Source organism: Microtus oregoni, unplaced genomic scaffold (assembly GCF_018167655.1).
Source record: "Microtus oregoni isolate MIOR12 unplaced genomic scaffold, Mior012 000020F_ref0000438, whole genome shotgun sequence".
Classification (NCBI taxonomy): domain Eukaryota; kingdom Metazoa; phylum Chordata; class Mammalia; order Rodentia; family Cricetidae; genus Microtus; species Microtus oregoni.
In genome coordinates, this window is record NW_024543079.1 from 36,677,677 (window position 1) to 36,693,669 (window position 15,993).

At 54.1% G+C, this 15,993-nt stretch overlaps 1 protein-coding gene across 2 annotated transcripts; it reads left to right on the forward strand.

Annotated features, from left to right (window-relative positions):
* The first annotated feature begins 804 nt into the window (after nucleotides 1-804).
* Slc4a11 (solute carrier family 4 member 11) lies at nucleotides 805-13,073 on the forward strand. Of its 2 annotated transcripts, none has more exons than XR_005976043.1 (20): nucleotides 805-1,031; nucleotides 2,150-2,212; nucleotides 5,416-5,580; nucleotides 5,667-5,716; nucleotides 5,960-6,191; nucleotides 6,272-6,353; nucleotides 7,191-7,314; nucleotides 9,105-9,308; nucleotides 9,385-9,478; nucleotides 9,573-9,698; nucleotides 9,777-9,890; nucleotides 9,977-10,109; nucleotides 10,350-10,423; nucleotides 10,956-11,214; nucleotides 11,370-11,476; nucleotides 11,558-11,726; nucleotides 11,814-11,987; nucleotides 12,164-12,359; nucleotides 12,415-12,601; nucleotides 12,710-13,073. XR_005976043.1 is itself a non-coding variant. In XM_041670632.1 (20 exons), the coding sequence occupies exons 2-20, from the start codon at nucleotides 2,167-2,169 to the stop codon at nucleotides 12,777-12,779; spliced, it is 2,589 nt and encodes an 862-aa protein (XP_041526566.1). In that variant the 5' UTR covers nucleotides 806-1,031; nucleotides 2,150-2,166; the 3' UTR covers nucleotides 12,780-13,073. The 2 variants fall into 2 exon arrangements, 1 of the variants encoding a protein (XP_041526566.1); XM_041670632.1 differs by having other exon boundaries at nucleotides 806-1,031; nucleotides 12,432-12,601.
* Nucleotides 13,074-15,993: the final 2,920 nt, after the last annotated feature.

Here is a 15,993-nt window from a genome sequence, read left to right on the forward strand (position 1 = left end):
TTCCTGAATCTCCATCCTGCAACTCCACAAGCTTGTATAGGGCTGGAACGCTAGAAGATAGTGAAAGGAGGTCCTATGGATAGGTGGAGCAACATGGCCTGTAGCTTCTCCTCCCAGGGATTTAAGTTTAACCCCCAACCAAAGCAGACTGTGGCTATCCTTGAGTTAACAGGGTTCTTGGGGGCGGGGATCCTGGAATAGTGTGCAAGTGAGGAAGGGAGACTTCGGGGGCCCTCCATGCCTTCGCTCCTAATGCCTGCCTGGTTCATCATACCTTATATACCAATTCCCGAAACACTCTAAATGCCTGCCTTCTGTGCCCCCTCTCACGGTAGAGCGACGGTGGAAATTACTCTGTGCGGAGCCTATCTACCGCGGAGTGGTAGAGGGGTGGCAGGTGTGCCTCAGACTCAGAGCGAGGCTCGAGGTCTGTAGAATCTCTTTCTTGAAAGCCTCGAAGGCTCGGGCCGGGGTGAAGTGGGGTCGGGGAAAGAGGTGCTCATCGTGCTGGCAACCCGCAAGTGCTTCACCGCAGCCTGCTCTCCAGAGACCCCGCCACCGTGTCCTAACCTGAGGGAGAGATGAGGAACCCAGGGCGGGCGCCAGCAGCAGAACGAGCGGGGGCGGCTTAGGGCGCTAGCCCACGGGCAAGTGCACAAAGCAGCGTGGGCTGGGGCCGGGGACCGCCCTAGCGGTCGGGGGCGTGGCAAGGGCAAAGGGGCGCGGCAAGGGCGGTTGTGGGCGGCTCTGCAGCCCGCTAAGGTAGGGGCGGAGTTCCGTCCGCTTTTAAGGCGGACGCGCCCGTGCCTTCGGGGCGCGGATGAGTAGCCCCGTGCTTTGGGACTGTTCCGAAACTTCGTAGTCCCTCCCGGGCCCGCTCTCCACGACGCTTGGGCCTGCGCACGCGAGGTGCCACGGATCCGGAGCAGACGTCGCGGGTGAGCGCGCGACCTCGGCTGGAAGCGGCCGCACGGCTCGTGAGTTTATCATCAGCTACCGCTGCGAGCCCACCCGGAACGGCGGAGTCCTGGGTGAGAATCCCGGGGCACAGCCACAAGGCATGTGTGCCAGCGCGGACCCGGGTGGGCGAGAGGCTGTGCGGTCTTCGTGCCTCCGGCGGGGTTCCACCGAAGGCGGCCCGAGTCCCAGTGCGCGCTCGTGGCAAGGGGCGGTCGGGGACGCCGTGGGCATCCCGTTGCTATTTGTTCTGCGTTCGCCGCCTGGACACACCTTCAATATTTGAATGAAAGATGTAAACGTAACCGGCGGGGCGGAGGGTGGGGAACTAGGAAGTAGGCTGGGTGGCGCTGCGGTGTCCTCAGCACCGGCGAGCGTGCCACCGCCTAGAGTCTAGACCCACCAGAGCCGGGTGCGTCTGGTCGCTCACCTGCTCTTGGTGTGCTTTGTTCTTTGCTACCGCCCCTAGTGCCTCCGAATCCTGCCCGTCCCCTCATTCTCAGGGCCTGCGAGTGTGGATTATATTCCTTTCTCGTGCATGCGGCCCCTCCTTTGAGTCCTTCCTCGCACAAACATCCGGATAGTACCACAAACCTCAGTGCGTTCTGCATACCCACTCCGCCCCCTACTTTCTGGGCCAATGGCTCTTCTCTGGAGGCCCAGGACCACGGTGACGCCGTGGGATGGAGGCGGTTGCTGGGACGGTCCACCAGGTGACCCCTGGAGATTGGGGAGGTCGGGAAAACAGCTCCTGAGATGGGCACGTGTGGGCCCTGGGACCAGGGCAGATCTGAGAGGCTCAAAGACACTCCCCCGACCCCAAAGTGCTGGGCGTGGCAGGGCGGGATCCAGGAAGGAGGCGAGTTCCAGTTGCCTTCCTCCAGAGCTGGACAGGGCTTAGTCAGAGATGCTTGGGTTAGTGAGCTGAGTACTGATGATTTAGGGATGAACTGACCCGCTTAAGCACCCTTCACGCTCTTTGCATACCTCGGCAGCCTCTAGTAGAGGAGCTAAGGGATTTAGTACCCTAGATGAAGACTGGCCTCCCTAGGTACTGCAGGAGACCCCTGCCCCTTGGCCTGGTCTTCCTAGGAAGGGTAAGGAGTGGGCAGGGCTGAGTCAGGTGGGCTGAGTGGAAGAGGGCACAAGAGACTGTCTGGGGGTGGTGACAATTCTTTGGCTTCTCTTGTAGAAGACTGTCCTTTGGCCATGTCACAGAATGGACACCTTGACGACCCCAGTGAGTACTTCTCAGGTGCGTATCTGGAAAGCACCCATGATTAGAAATCTCTAGAGAACTCCACCCATGCACCAGCCAGGAAATGCCAAGCAGAAGTGGCTTGTGTAGCCTGGTACTGAAGCGGTCAGCGCCCTTCTGGAGGCTGTGTGGCTTGCTGGGCACGCCCCTGATGAAGCTGACCAGTGGCCAGCATCCAAGGGTGCTGAAGTTCGGGGAGGGCGGATGGCCACCAGCACGGCTTGCTGCTTTCTCCTGTGATTCACCGTTCCGGGACCCTGCGTATCTGGCCAGCTTTAGGCTATGCTACACGCTATGCATGCCTTGACTGCTCAGTCCCCACTTAGCCCTGAAGAGAGAGGCTGCTATCGTCCCGCTTCCACTGGTCTAGCTTCTTCCCTGCCTTTGGCTCCATGCTGCCATGTCTACTCTATGGTTTTTGTTTTAATTTGGTTTTGTTTAAGAAAGAAATCTTATGTAGCCTAGGCTGGCCTAAAACTCCTTATGTAGCCAAATATGATCTTGAATTTCCAATTATGTTCAGGTATTAAGATTACGCTTTTGCCCCCAAGCCAGGTTTATCGGGCACTGGGGTTTGAAAACTCTGGGTTTCATGAGGTAGGCACATACTCTACACACTGACTGGATCCCAGCTCTCCCATGTTCTTTAGTGGCACAGTGTTTAGGCATCCTGATGCTGTGTTTTCATCCAGGTGCCCAGAGCATGAGGGGCCTTTGTGTCATGTCGCTAGCTGGCAAGTTATATTTTAACCCTAGCTTTGGAGCCTTTCCTGGAACTAGCTCTTGTAGACCAGGCTGGCCTCACAATCCACCCGCCTCTGCCTCCCGAGTGCTGGGATTAAAGGCGTGCGTCACCACTGTTTGGCTTTGCTGGCAGGTTATCTTTGAGGCTTTGCTATGTGGAATGGCATGGCAGGAGGCCTGCGGAGACCTAAGGGGTCTGAGAGCCAAGACTAAGAAAAAAACAGCTCCAGGTAGAGAAGGAAGTACTGGGCTGAGAATGACAGCAGACGCAAGACTGGGACTGGAGGGTGGATAATTATTTAGACAGGGTCTCGTGTAGCCCAGGCTGGCCTATAGCTCATGTGACTGAGGAACGCTGAACTTCTGATCCTCTTGCCTCTTAAACAGGGCTGTGCCACCTGGCTTCCGTCCCCAGCCCAGGCTTGCCTTAAGGAGGGTGTTTGCCACGTCCTCTACAATATATGCTCAATAGTTCCGGGCCTGGGATAGGGTAGGGTGATCATCAGGATATCCATGTGCAGAGGACGCTGAAGGGCAGGAGTGGAAGTGAGTCAGGGCGCGTCACTGGCTGCCAGGTGTGGGCATGCCATTGACTTGTCCCTGTGCAAGGGTTTGTCAGTCACTAGTGGGGTTTGAATTACAAAGGCCTTTTTCCTAAAAGTGTCCATAGACGGTCTGAAAGAGGTTCTGGCTGGGCTGGAAAAGAGGCAGAACTCTGTCTAGGAAGAGTGTACCAGATGAGCCTAAAGATGCCCCTGGAGGGAGAGTCACTTTGCTGGCACATAGGGCAAGAGTGGGCATGCCTATGACCCTAGCTGTCAGCCCAAGGTCTGACTGTGAGTGGCCTGAAGCACCAAGGCCTAGGGGAAGGTCACAGGCTGGCTCAGGCTGTGATTTACATGTTATGGAAACCTTCATGTAAAGGGTCTGGGAAGGTGGTGGAAGCCACAGGACTGACCACAGCGCCTGTGCTCAGGAGTTCCTGCTGCATCTTGGAAGGGGTGTGGTGGGAGCCGGACTAAGGAGGCCTTCCATCTTCTGACTGTTTCACAGGCTTTCTTGCCTCCTGGGTGTTATTCAACTGCTGAACTTAGTCTCAGCCTTGACGCTATTCCCTCAGTCTCACCTGCCCTCCCTGGGAGGAGAGGCTGTAAACCCTGCACCAATGAGGGAGGGAAGGTGGGGGTCGCTTGGATCTATAGCAACTTCACCTTCCTTGGGGTTCCCAGCCCGAGAACTCTGGAAGAAAGCAGTCTTTGTATCTTTTTTCATACTCATACACACACACACGTTCAATATGTGGCTTTTTGAGACAGGGTTTCTCTGTGTAGCCCTGGTTGTCCTGGAACTCGCTCTGTAGACCAGGCTGGCCTCAAACTCAGAACTCTGCCTCCTGGGTGCTACAATTAACAGCATGCACCACGCCCGCCCAGTGTCCACCAATGAGACTTTATTTGAGCATATGTTTGTGTTATGTGTTACTGCATATGTGTACGAGGCTAGCAGAGGGTGTCAGATCCCTTGGAGCTGCAGTAGAGACAACTGTGAGCTACCCAGCATTGGCGCTGGGGCCTGAACTCCTGTACTGTCCTTGAATTCACACAGATCTGTCTGCCTGTTTCCCAAATGTTAGGATTAAACTTAAACTGAAGGATCAGAATAGTACAGAGAGCCCTGGTTCCTTTTTTTGTTGTTATTTTGTTTTGTCTTGTTTTTTGCTTTTGGTGACAGGATTTCCTCTGTGAAATACTCCTGGCTGCCCTGGGACACACTGTTTTTTTGTTTGTTTGTTTGTTTTTTTATTTATTTATTATGTGTACAACATTCTGCTTCCCACACACCAGAAGAGGGCGCCAGATCTCATTACAGATGGTTGTAAGCCATCATGTGGTTGCCGGTTGCTGGGAATTGAACTCAGGACCTCTAGAAGAGCAGTCAGTACTCTTAACCTCTAAGCCATCTCTCCAGCCCCCTGGGACACTCTGTGAAGACTAAGCTGACCTTGAACTCACAGAGGTCCTTGCCTCTGCCTCCCAAGTACTGGGATTAAAGGCTTGCGTCACCACCACCCTGTGAGCCCTGGTTCTTAAAACTGAAAAATGCCCTGGGAGGCAGAGGCAGGTGGATTTCTGTGAGTTCAAGGCTACTGGTCTAAAAGAGCTAGTTCCAGGACAGGCTTCAAAACTACAGAGAAACCCTGTCTCAAATAATAAAACTGTAAAATTGTACAGACGACCCCTGGGTATGAGCTTCAGCTCTGTGTGCCAGCTGCTACAGTCTGAGTGGGACCAGGTAGGACCAGCATTTGCTTCCCTTAACCAAAGATCCTTCCTTGACTGGTAGGAGGCCTCTTACTATCAGGGGTGCACTCAGGTGATGGAGCAGAGGTACCCATGCCTGGGTCTCAGCCCTCCTTATGGTGTATAACACTAATAGATGGTCTCTCCTGGTGACAGCTGCAACTCAGGGATACTTGAAGAATGAGGTGGATGATACCCTTGAAGTCCGGGAAGACAGCCTGGGGGATGAGGCCTTCGACACCGTCAACTCCTCCATTGTGTCTGGCGAGAGCATCCGGTTTTTTGTCAACGTCAACCTTGATGTACAGCCCTCCAAATCTGGTATGGGGACTGTAGGTGGCCCTGCTCTGCTAAGAAGCCCTGAAGAGGTGGGGCAACATACTGAGCTCTCCTCCCTGTTCCTCCAGACATTGAAGCAGCAACCGGTGGCTGTGTGCTCCTCCACACCTCCCGCAAGGTAAGGCCCATCCTGCGGGGCTGTGCTGGGTCTCCAGTCAGGGTTTAAGAAAGCTGATTCCCTTATATCTGCTGTGCCGTTCCCATGTTCTCAGGCATTCATAGCTCAAACTAACCCAAACCTGAGCCTTCTCTCCTGGATATCGTTCCTAGTGGGCAGGGGCATTCATAGAGGGCAGGTGGGGGCCAGAGAGACAAGGGTCTAACTCAGGCTTTTGTGCATCTGCACCTGGGATCCCTACAGTATCTGAAGTTAAAGAACTTCGAGGAAGAGGTCCGTGCGCACCGGGACCTAGACGGCTTCCTGGCCCAGGCCAGCATCATCCTGAACGAGACAGCTACCTCGCTGGATGACGTGCTTCGGACTATGCTGAGCCGCTTCGCCCAGGACCCCAACCATGCAGAACCCGACTGTGACCTGGACCTGCTCATGGACAAGCTCTTTACAGATGCTGGGGCCCCCACGGAGAGCAAAGGTAAGGCCAGCTCCCTGCCGGGTCACGTGACAGCCCTGCCGGCTTGGCTGACTCTCCTGTATCCTTTCCTCCATCCTCAGTCCACCTGCTCTCGGATACCATCCAGGGAGTCACCGCCACAGTCCGAGGGGTGCAGTACCAGCAGTCATGGCTCTGCATCGTGTGAGTTGCCGTTACCACCACCACACCTGCTCCCCTACTGTTACCCTGGAGCTAGCCAGGGATCTCACGTCCCTGCAGAGACGAACCTCCACACAATGGCACAACTGTGGCACCTCCACTTTGAGAAAAGAGGATATGAACACTCTGTCCTTTTCAATCTTTACTTATTTATTTATTTTTTAATTTTAATGATTTATTTAACTTTATTTTATGTGCATTGGTGTGAAGATGTCAGATCTTGTGGAACTGCATTTTCAGACAGTTGTGAGCTGCCATGTGGGTACTGGGAATTGAACCCGGGTCCTCTGGAAGAGCAGTCAGTGCTCTTAACCGCTGAGCCATATCTCCAGCCCCTCAATCTTTTTTAAGGCAAAGCAGCCAGCCACTACCTCTTACCTCTACCACAGTCTGAATATGGCGTTCCTGCCTTCAGGAATCCTCAGAATGATACTGGCTGAGAACTGTCTCCTCCTGTCTTTTTTTTTTCTTTAGATTTATTTATTATATATACAATATTCTGCTTACATGTATCCCTGTGCAGAAGAGGGCACCAGATCTCATTACAGATGGTTATGAGCTACCATGTGGTTGCTGGGAATTGAACTCAGAACCTCTGGAAGAGTGGCCAGTGCTCTTATCCTGAGCCATCTCTCCAGCTCAATCTTTTTTTTTTTATGTGTTTGGGTATTGTGTGTACATGTATGTACGTGTACCACACACATACCACAGATACCAGAGTTCCTGATGCGTTGTTAGCTGCTTTTTGTTTTCCCTGGTAACCTCTGTTAGAGGCTCTGCAGGGTGGCAACTGTCTGTCTGTCCTCCTGTCTTACGCAGCTGTACCTTGAAGGCCCTACAGAAGCGGCACGTGTGCATCAGCCGCCTGGTCCGACCCCAGAACTGGGGGGAGAACTCCTGCGAGGTCCGCTTTGTCATCCTGGTGCTGGCCCCGCCCAAGATGGTGAGTTTCAGTCTCAGGTGCCTTGTGAGGCAGGTCTCCTGGTTGCTCTGCCGTTTCCTTGGAAACCTCTCTACAGGCTTCCTAGTGCCTGCTCTTCCTCTCTAGCCAATGTTTATTAGAGATGTTCTTGCAAAGTCCCCATTGCATCTGAATTTCCCTGGAAATGCCCAAAAGATTGCCTTTCCTACTGAAAAGCGGGCTTTTAACGATTACAGATTCAGGCTGCTGGCAGTGTAGACTGGTAAGACCCACCATGCATTCAGCATGTACAAGGCCCCAGATTCAAGTCCCAATAGAATGACTATACACATTAGACCATTCTTTGGCTGGCTTCCTGCCCTTCTTGGGCCATATGCTACCTGGGCAAGGAGATCCTGCTGGTTTTGTTTTATGTTTGTTTTTGTTTGCTTTTCTTTTTTTTTTTTCTTTTTGGTTTTTTGAGACTGTGTAGCCTTGGCTGTCTTGGAACTCACTCTGCAGACCAAGCTGGCCTCAGACTCACAGAGATCCACCCACCTCTGCCTCCCAAGCCATCCACTACCCAGTCGGTTACCCTGCTTTTGTGGAGGCTGTCGCTGGTCCAGTCTGGGAGTTCTCCCTATAAAGAGAAAGGTTTAAAATCCTGAATAGGCAACTGTAATTCTCTGCCCAAAACTATGGAAGGGCTTTAAATATTTAATGCGATAGATAAGATTTCATTAGCCACTGTGCTCTGTTTTTCCCCCGGTGCTGGGGATGGACCTCAGAGCCCTTGTGTATGCATAGCGAGCCAGCTCTGTTTTTCCCCAGTGCCGGGCATGGACCTCAGAGCCCTGTGTATACATGGCGAGCCAGGTGCTCTGTCACTGGTCCACACCTGCCCTCTTCAGAAACAGACTGGAGCCTGGCCTCGAACTCCCAGTCCTCCTGGCATTATGGCCTTCTCCACAGCATCCCTTTTCATTAGCTTTTAGATAACTCTGCCTGACTCTGGAGCCTGCTCGGGATTCTCTGCGTACAGGAACAGGAGGCTTCCCTTCCAGTAGTCTTAAAGCTATACTGCCCATCATATTCCTGTGCTAGAAGAGAAGTGAGCACCTCACGCGTTAGAGGGGTGGCAGCTGGCAGTGTGGCCAGAACAGTTGGAAGGAGCAATAGCCTTAGTACCCAGTCACTTGAGGCAAGTCAGGATGCACCAGCACGGAGCTCTTGCTCAGGAACACACAGTAGACACAGCCCGGACTGCTGCCCTGCAGCTGACAGAGGGGCCTCCTGAGACTTGTGCTAGAGAGTGAACAAGCCATGTGATGGAGAACTCAGAATCAGCTTGAAGGAGGGAAGGTTTACCTCAGTTCAGGGTCTCAGTCCGTAGCTGGCTGGCTCCACGGCTATGGAGCAGAGCAGAATATGATGGTGCAGTGGTTAAGAGCACTGGCTGCTCTTCCACAGGACCTGGGTTCGATTCCCAGCACCTACATGGCAGCTCACAACTTTCTGTAACTGCAGTTCCGGGGGATCTGACAGCCTCACACAGGCATATATACAAAACACCAGTGCACATAAAATAAGAATAAATAAATCATTTAAAATGTGGTAGCACACACCTTTGATCCCAGCACGTAGGAGGCAGAGGCAGGCAGCTATGTGAGATCCACAGTAGTTCCTAGTGGGAATAGTGGCAAGGTGCATTAATGTCTGAGCTTAGGGGAACAACCTACGGCCAGCTGCCTGTGCGGGACGGCACTCAGAAAAGACAGGGCGTCCTCCGCTAAAGGAGCTGGAGGTGTAACCGCAGCACCTTCTGTTCCCAGAAAAGCACCAAGACTGCGATGGAGGTGGCACGCACATTTGCCACCATGTTCTCAGACATCACCTTCCGCCAGAAGCTCCTGACGACACGCACGGAAGAGGAATTCAAGGAGGAGTTGGTGCATCAGAGACAGCTGCTCACCATGACGATGCCAAGAGCAACGGGACACAGCATGAGCTCCCTCCACACTCACAAACACCCTCAGGTTCAGAAGAGAGCTGGGGCGGTGGGAGGGGCGCGGGCCAACCAGAGCTAACATGGGAATCTGTCTTTTCTCCCAGCCTCCGAAGTGCAAGGACTTCTTCCCTTTTGGAAAGGGCATCTGGGCGGACATCACGCACCGGTTCCCTGTGTACCCGCTGGACTTCACCGATGGTATGTGCCCAGCCAGAGCTCAGCCTTTCAGGCCCCGAGTCCATGGGTGCCCGTCCAGCGTCTCCAGCAAATGCTGTCTGTCCCGCGTTCCTAGGCATCATCGGGAAAGGCAAGACTGTGGGCAAATATGTCACCACCACGCTCTTCCTCTACTTCGCCTGCCTCCTGCCGACGATTGCTTTCGGATCCCTCAATGATGAGAACACGAACGGGGCCATCGGTGAGGGGTTGGGATGGTAGGGATGCACCAGGCCGGACCCTGGGCTGTGGGTGAGCCCTGACCCTGTCACCTCCACAGATGTGCAGAAGACCATAGCTGGGCAGAGCATCGGAGGCCTCTTGTATGCACTCTTCTCTGGGCAGCCGCTGGTGATCCTGCTGACGACCGCACCCCTGGCCATCTACATCCAGGGTGCAGTGGGGTTGAAATGGGAGATGGGGCCCAAGTCCTGCGGCCCAGCCCAGCCCTAACGGCACATCCTGCCCCGTTGTTTGCAGTGATCCGAGTCATCTGTGACGACTACAACCTTGACTTCAATGCCTTCTATGCATGGACGGGCCTGTGGAACAGTTTCTTCCTCGCGCTGTACGCCTTCCTCAACCTCAGCCTGCTTATGAGTCTCTTTAAGAGGTGACTGCTCCTGGGCTGCAGTGTCTGGGGGTGTGGGTCAGATGCCTCATGCCAGGGCCCTATAACCCCAGGATAGATAGTGTGCTTCCCATAGGCCGAGGTGGACTTCCTGGGCGTGGTCCCGTGGGGGAGCACTCTTTCATGGCGATGGTCCATACAGAAGTTCAGGCAAGCCTTTCCTTCAGTAATCACTTCCCCTCCCCACCCCACCCATGTTGAGGCGTTATCACTGCTTTGCAGGTCAACAGAAGAAATCATTGCCTTCTTCATTTCCATCACGTTTGTTCTGGATGCTGTCAAGGGCATGGCCAAAAGTGAGTGCAAGTCAGGTGTGGTGGTACATGCCTTTAATTAACCCTATCACTCAGGAGGCAGAGGCAGGAGGATTTCTCAGTTTGAGGGCAGTTAAAGCTATATAATGAGACCAAGTGAATACTGACCCAGAGAGGGACCTGCTTGGAGGTGGGAAGGCTCTCAGCTATGCTCGATGGGGCAGAGAAGAAGGTGTCAAGCTAAGGTGGCACAGCAGCAGCCGCACCAGTACTGCTGAAGGGGAGGAGCTTCTCCAGGCAAAACCAGAGAGGGGACAGAGGCATGGGCCAGGCAGGGTGGGGTGAGGTCAGCTACAGCAGAGGCAGTAGTGGACTTGGGAGACAAAAGGTAGATGGGCACGGGATGGTTCCTGGTTGACCGAAAAGGCCAGAGCTCTCCCCCTTTATGGTCCCTTCCCTTCCCTTCAGCATCCCCTACCTCACTTAGGACACCCCTCCACCTTATATCAATAAGGAAGCTAGGCTCCAGCCTCCCAGATCCCAGACGGCTTAGGTCTGTTGACCTGTCCCACAGTCTTCTGGAAGTACTACCATGGTCACCACTACCACACAAAAAAGACTTCATCCTTGGCCAGCTTGTTGAGCGTTGGCAGAAGCCCCAACACCAGCCTTCACTCTGGGCTCAACACCAGCCTCCTGCCCAGCCCCGTTGAGATGGCCACAGCTAGCAGCCCCAGCAGCACACACTCGGGCCAGGCTACGGCCGTGCTCAGTCTCCTTATCATGCTGGGCACACTCTGGCTGGGCTACACCCTCTACCAGTTCAAGAAAAGGTAAGGGAGCACCCTTGATCCCAATACTCAGGAGGCGGAGGCAGGAGGATCTCAAGTTTGAAGCCAGACCCCCTCAGAAGAAATGAGGGGACCCGTGGGTGGGAGGTAAGGGCCGGCCAGCCCCTGAGCCACGCTGATACCCCCATTACCTCCAGCCCCTACCTGCACCCATGGGTCCGTGAGACCCTGTCTGACTGTGCCCTGCCCATCGCGGTGCTCTCCTTCTCCCTCATCGGCTCCTATGGCTTCCAGGAAATTGAGAGTGAGTGGGGACGGGATGAGCTGGGGGGCGGCATGGCCTTGCTCCCTGGGAACTGTGAGCCAAGCCTGTCCCATATTACAGTGAGCAAGTTCAGATACAACCCCAGCGAGAGCCTCTTTGAGATGGCACAGATCCGCTCTCTGTCCTTCAAGGCCATTGGCAGCACCATGGGTCTTGGTTTCCTGCTCTCCTTGCTTTTCTTCATTGAGCAGAACCTGGTGGCTGCCCTGGTCAATGCTCCAGAGAACAGGTACTGAGGGCTGTGGGATGGTAGGGCAGGGTCCCAGACTTCTGATGGCCAATAGGACTCTTGTCCATGTGTGCCCACCTACCTCAGGCTGGTGAAGGGCACTGCCTATCACTGGGACCTCCTGCTCCTGGCCATCATCAATACGGGGCTGTCTCTATTCGGGCTACCCTGGATCCACGCCGCCTACCCCCACTCCCCGCTGCATGTGCGGGCACTGGCCTTAGTGGAGGAACGTGTGGAGAACGGGCACATTTATGAAACGTGAGTACGAGTGATCCCTAGGATCCTAGGGCAAGAGCCACGTAGACCTGAAGGTCAGAGGGGGACAACCTTGGGCTGCAGGTGACCTAGGAAAGGATGTGGCTTAGAGATAAGGGCTCAGAGGCAACGAAGCCCTAGCTAGACCCACAGGTAGCCTTTGCTCTGGGCCCCCGCAGGATTGTGAATGTTAAGGAGACCCGGCTGACTGCGCTGGGCGCCAGTGTCCTGGTAGGGCTCTCTCTCCTGCTGCTGCCCTTCCCACTGCAGTGGATCCCCAAGCCCGTGCTTTATGGGCTCTTCCTCTACATCGCGCTCACCTCCCTGGATGGCAACCAGCTCTTCTCGCGAGTGGCCCTGCTGCTCAAGGAGCAGGTGGGTGCCTGGGTCAGGGAGGGGATGTGGGAACACAGCCGTCCCTGACCACCAGGTTGCCGCTGCCCACAGACATCCTACCCACCCACCCACTACGTCCGGAGAGTGCCCCAGAGGAAGATCCACTACTTCACAGGCCTGCAGATCCTGCAGCTGCTGCTGCTCTGTGCCTTTGGCATGAGCTCCCTGTCCTACATGAAGATGGTCTTTCCTGTCATCATGATTGCCATGATTCCCATCCGGTATGCCCAGGCTGGGTGGCTGTGGGGAGGGCTCCGCCCACTGCTGGGCTCAGTGTGGACCTGCTATAACCATCCATCACTGAGTTTGCGTCTCCTTCTATTCTGCAGGTACAATCTCTTACCCCGAATCATTGAAGCGAAGTATTTGGATGTCATGGATGCTGAGCACAGACCCTGATGTGTGCCACCTTCCCCCATGCCTTCAGGCCTGTTCTGTGACATTGTAAGGGGAGGTGTGAGCTGGCTCAGACCCAGCCCCATTGCCGCTTAAAGTCCCCGGGGCATTGTGGTTTTCAGTGGTGTGTGCTCACCGCTCACCCCATTAACCTTTAGTTTGGGGTCCAGGGACATTGCCAGCACGGGGCTAAGAAGTGTAGATTTTCTTTTGATAAAAGAGTTGATGCCCAGGAGCGAGCCCATTTCCTTGATTGTGTAAGGAATTCACTGTGCACCATTAGCGAATAAAAGTCTTGTTTCTGTACTTCAACAAGCGGCCTCCATCTTTGCCACTCTCCCAGACTTGGGGACAGAAACAAAGTCGCTGGGAGGAGAATGAAAGGGACCAATGTTTGTTGAGTACCATCTGTATGCTGTCAACGCCAACCGTGGCCGTTGGCCCAGTGGTGAGAAGTAGACAAACCAGACCTTTGTGTCATCCTGGTGAGAGGCTCCTGCAAGGGATGCGTTCTGGGATCAAAGACCCAGAGGTTTGGGTACGGCAAGGTGCTGTGTGGTGAAGAAAGTGGCTCCAGCATATGGCGGGGGTGAGAGAGAGCAGGAACGCCCTGTACTGCCAGTGATGTGATTCAGAGAGACTTGGGAGAAGGGCTGATTAGTCTGAAGAAGGAAGAAGAGGCCATGCCTCTGCTTGATCACAGAGACACAGATGGAGCCGTTCTCCACGAGTCCCTCTCCATATGCTCTACCCCTTGCCCAGGCCACATGCATTGAGGGTAAAGTTGCATATGAGTAATAGAGAGCTGGGTACTCGGATGAGGGGCTCTGCTCCCCACACCCCTCTGGGTGGGGGAGTCACCAAGCCCAGCTGGGATGATCTGCACGTGAAGTGAACTCTCAGAGCAGGGTTTGACCCAGAGGATAGTCACAGATTATCCTCCGCCCGTTCCTCCCACCCTTACTTTCCTTCTGCCTCCTTTTTCAAGGGTCCCTGAGACTGGGGCTGTGCTGGGGGTGTGAGAGAGATGTCTGACTATTCTCAGAAATTCTGAACCCTGGTACCCTCTGGACACTCCTCTGTCTTTGGAACACAGCTGTTGACAAGTCTGGACAAAAACAGGAACAGAAGACTAGCAAAATGGATACAGACTGCAGTGACCTACAGTAGAAAACTTGTGGGCCAGCACCTTCCGGTCCAGAGCACTTGCTCTCTCCTGGAGCCCCTGACTTCCCTGGTCACAGATTGTCTGTTCTCTGTGCCAGATATGAATTTCTCCCTGTGAAGCAGACCTCCAGTCCAATCAGAAACGTGGTTCTATCCACAGCCACGTGGGCACTCTGGATACCAGTGCATATTGCCTGGCACTTCATCACCAAGCATGCAGGACTTCAAGGTTTAATTTCCTCAGCATCCTTAGTAGAAACTTCTGGCGCTACAGGAGCTAGCTCTCAGGGAGGGGACACCTCTAGCCCAGGCCCGGCTATTTCTCCAATCGGGTAGGCTCGTCAGCAATAGGGTCCTGTCACTGGGTTCTGGAAGGCAATCAGCAACTGTGGCAGAGCCTTTTTTGTTTTAGGGGCCTCATGGGCCTCTCTGGGAGGTAACTCCTGGCACCGGGGTTCCCAAACAACCTCCTATGGCTTTTAGGGTCATCTGGTTTGATCTTTTGTTTGTTCCTTAGCATTTTCAGGCACCTTGGTGGGTATCACTGTGCCTCACCCAGCCATACACTTCCCTCCCACACATCCCACAGCAACACCTGACCTTTACACCCCCGTGGTGGCTTCTCCAGGGGCACTCGCATGACCCGTCAGTGACTTGTGTCACCTCTGTGTAAAGAGGATGGACAGAGCCATGATGTGAAGTCCTGAACTCACATCTCTACGTAAAGTGTGGAGGAAAACTCTTGGTGGTATGCTTGTCATTCTGTCCCCAGGAATACCCACCTTTGTGTTGTCACCTCCAAGAGTGGGCGCTGGCCCTGCTGTGAACAGTAGACAAACCGGGGCTGAAGACACAGCGCGGTGTTAGTGATCTGACTTGTGCAAGGCCTTGGGTTTGGCGCCCAGCTTCACAAAATACCAAGTCAATGTTGGGTAGCGCCCCGCAGCGAGTGAGAGACAGACACACTATGCAAACAGAACTTACATGGGGAGTTTCATTGGGAGAAGGGAAGGGAGAGGGGAAAGGAGAAGGGAGAGAGAAAGAGGCAGAGAAAAGAGAAAGAGGAAAAAGAGAAAAATGTAGTCTGGATTTCGCCTTTTAAAGGGACAGGATACTACTCCCTGCCCTGCATGCAGCCTTAATGCAGGGGTGAGCCTGCAAGGTCCCCAAGGGGGTGGGGCCAGGTGTGCCTGGATGCTAACACCTTTGTAGCATAAATAATAAAAACCCAGAGACAGATATTGGGGTTCAAGCTGATGATCAGAAAAACAAAGCAGCCAGCTGTTGGTTCTACCTCAGACTGAAATGGGCGATCCTGCCTCCATGAATCTCAGAATGAGACCTGTCTCCTCCCATTTTATATTCCTCTCTAGTGCTGGGATTAAAGGTGTGCGCCACCACCATCATCACCCCAAACTAGTATGGCTGCTGGGATTAAAGGTGTGCGCCACCACTCCCTGGCCTGTATGGCTGACTTTGCATTCTGATCTTCAGGCAAATGATATACCACCCACCATACACCTCTATACTAGGACACAGGCCCAGCATACCAGCAAGAGGAAGCATAACAAGAATGGCAGAAGATGCTCAACCCTCTCAGTAGAGCTGGGCGTGGCTCTGCAGAATGCCCACCATATAGAAAAGAAAAAAGAAATGGGAAATGCAAGTCAAAAGGGATCCCTAGACTTGAGCTGGCAGTCAACAGGCAGGATGCGCCAGGATGAGTGGCACAGCTTTAGGTACGGGTGTGGACCTGAGTCTAACTGTGCACTAGGGGGTCAGGTACAGTTTGTTCTCCATAGCTGTTTGTAGAGATGGGCCAATAGAATGGGAGAAATTCAGGAAGGAGCTGAGCAGCAAATACCGCGCTGTCTGCTGTCTGTACACCCACCTACCCGTCCACACTTGCAATTCAAGTAGGGAGGGGTGGACTTCCTCAGCAGCCTGGGCATTCCCTGAGGAGAAAGTCTGCCAGAATCATAGGCAAGGGGCAGAGAGACCCCACCCCCACCCCCAAGTCCTCCATGTTGGAGTCAGGCAGCACCGGGAC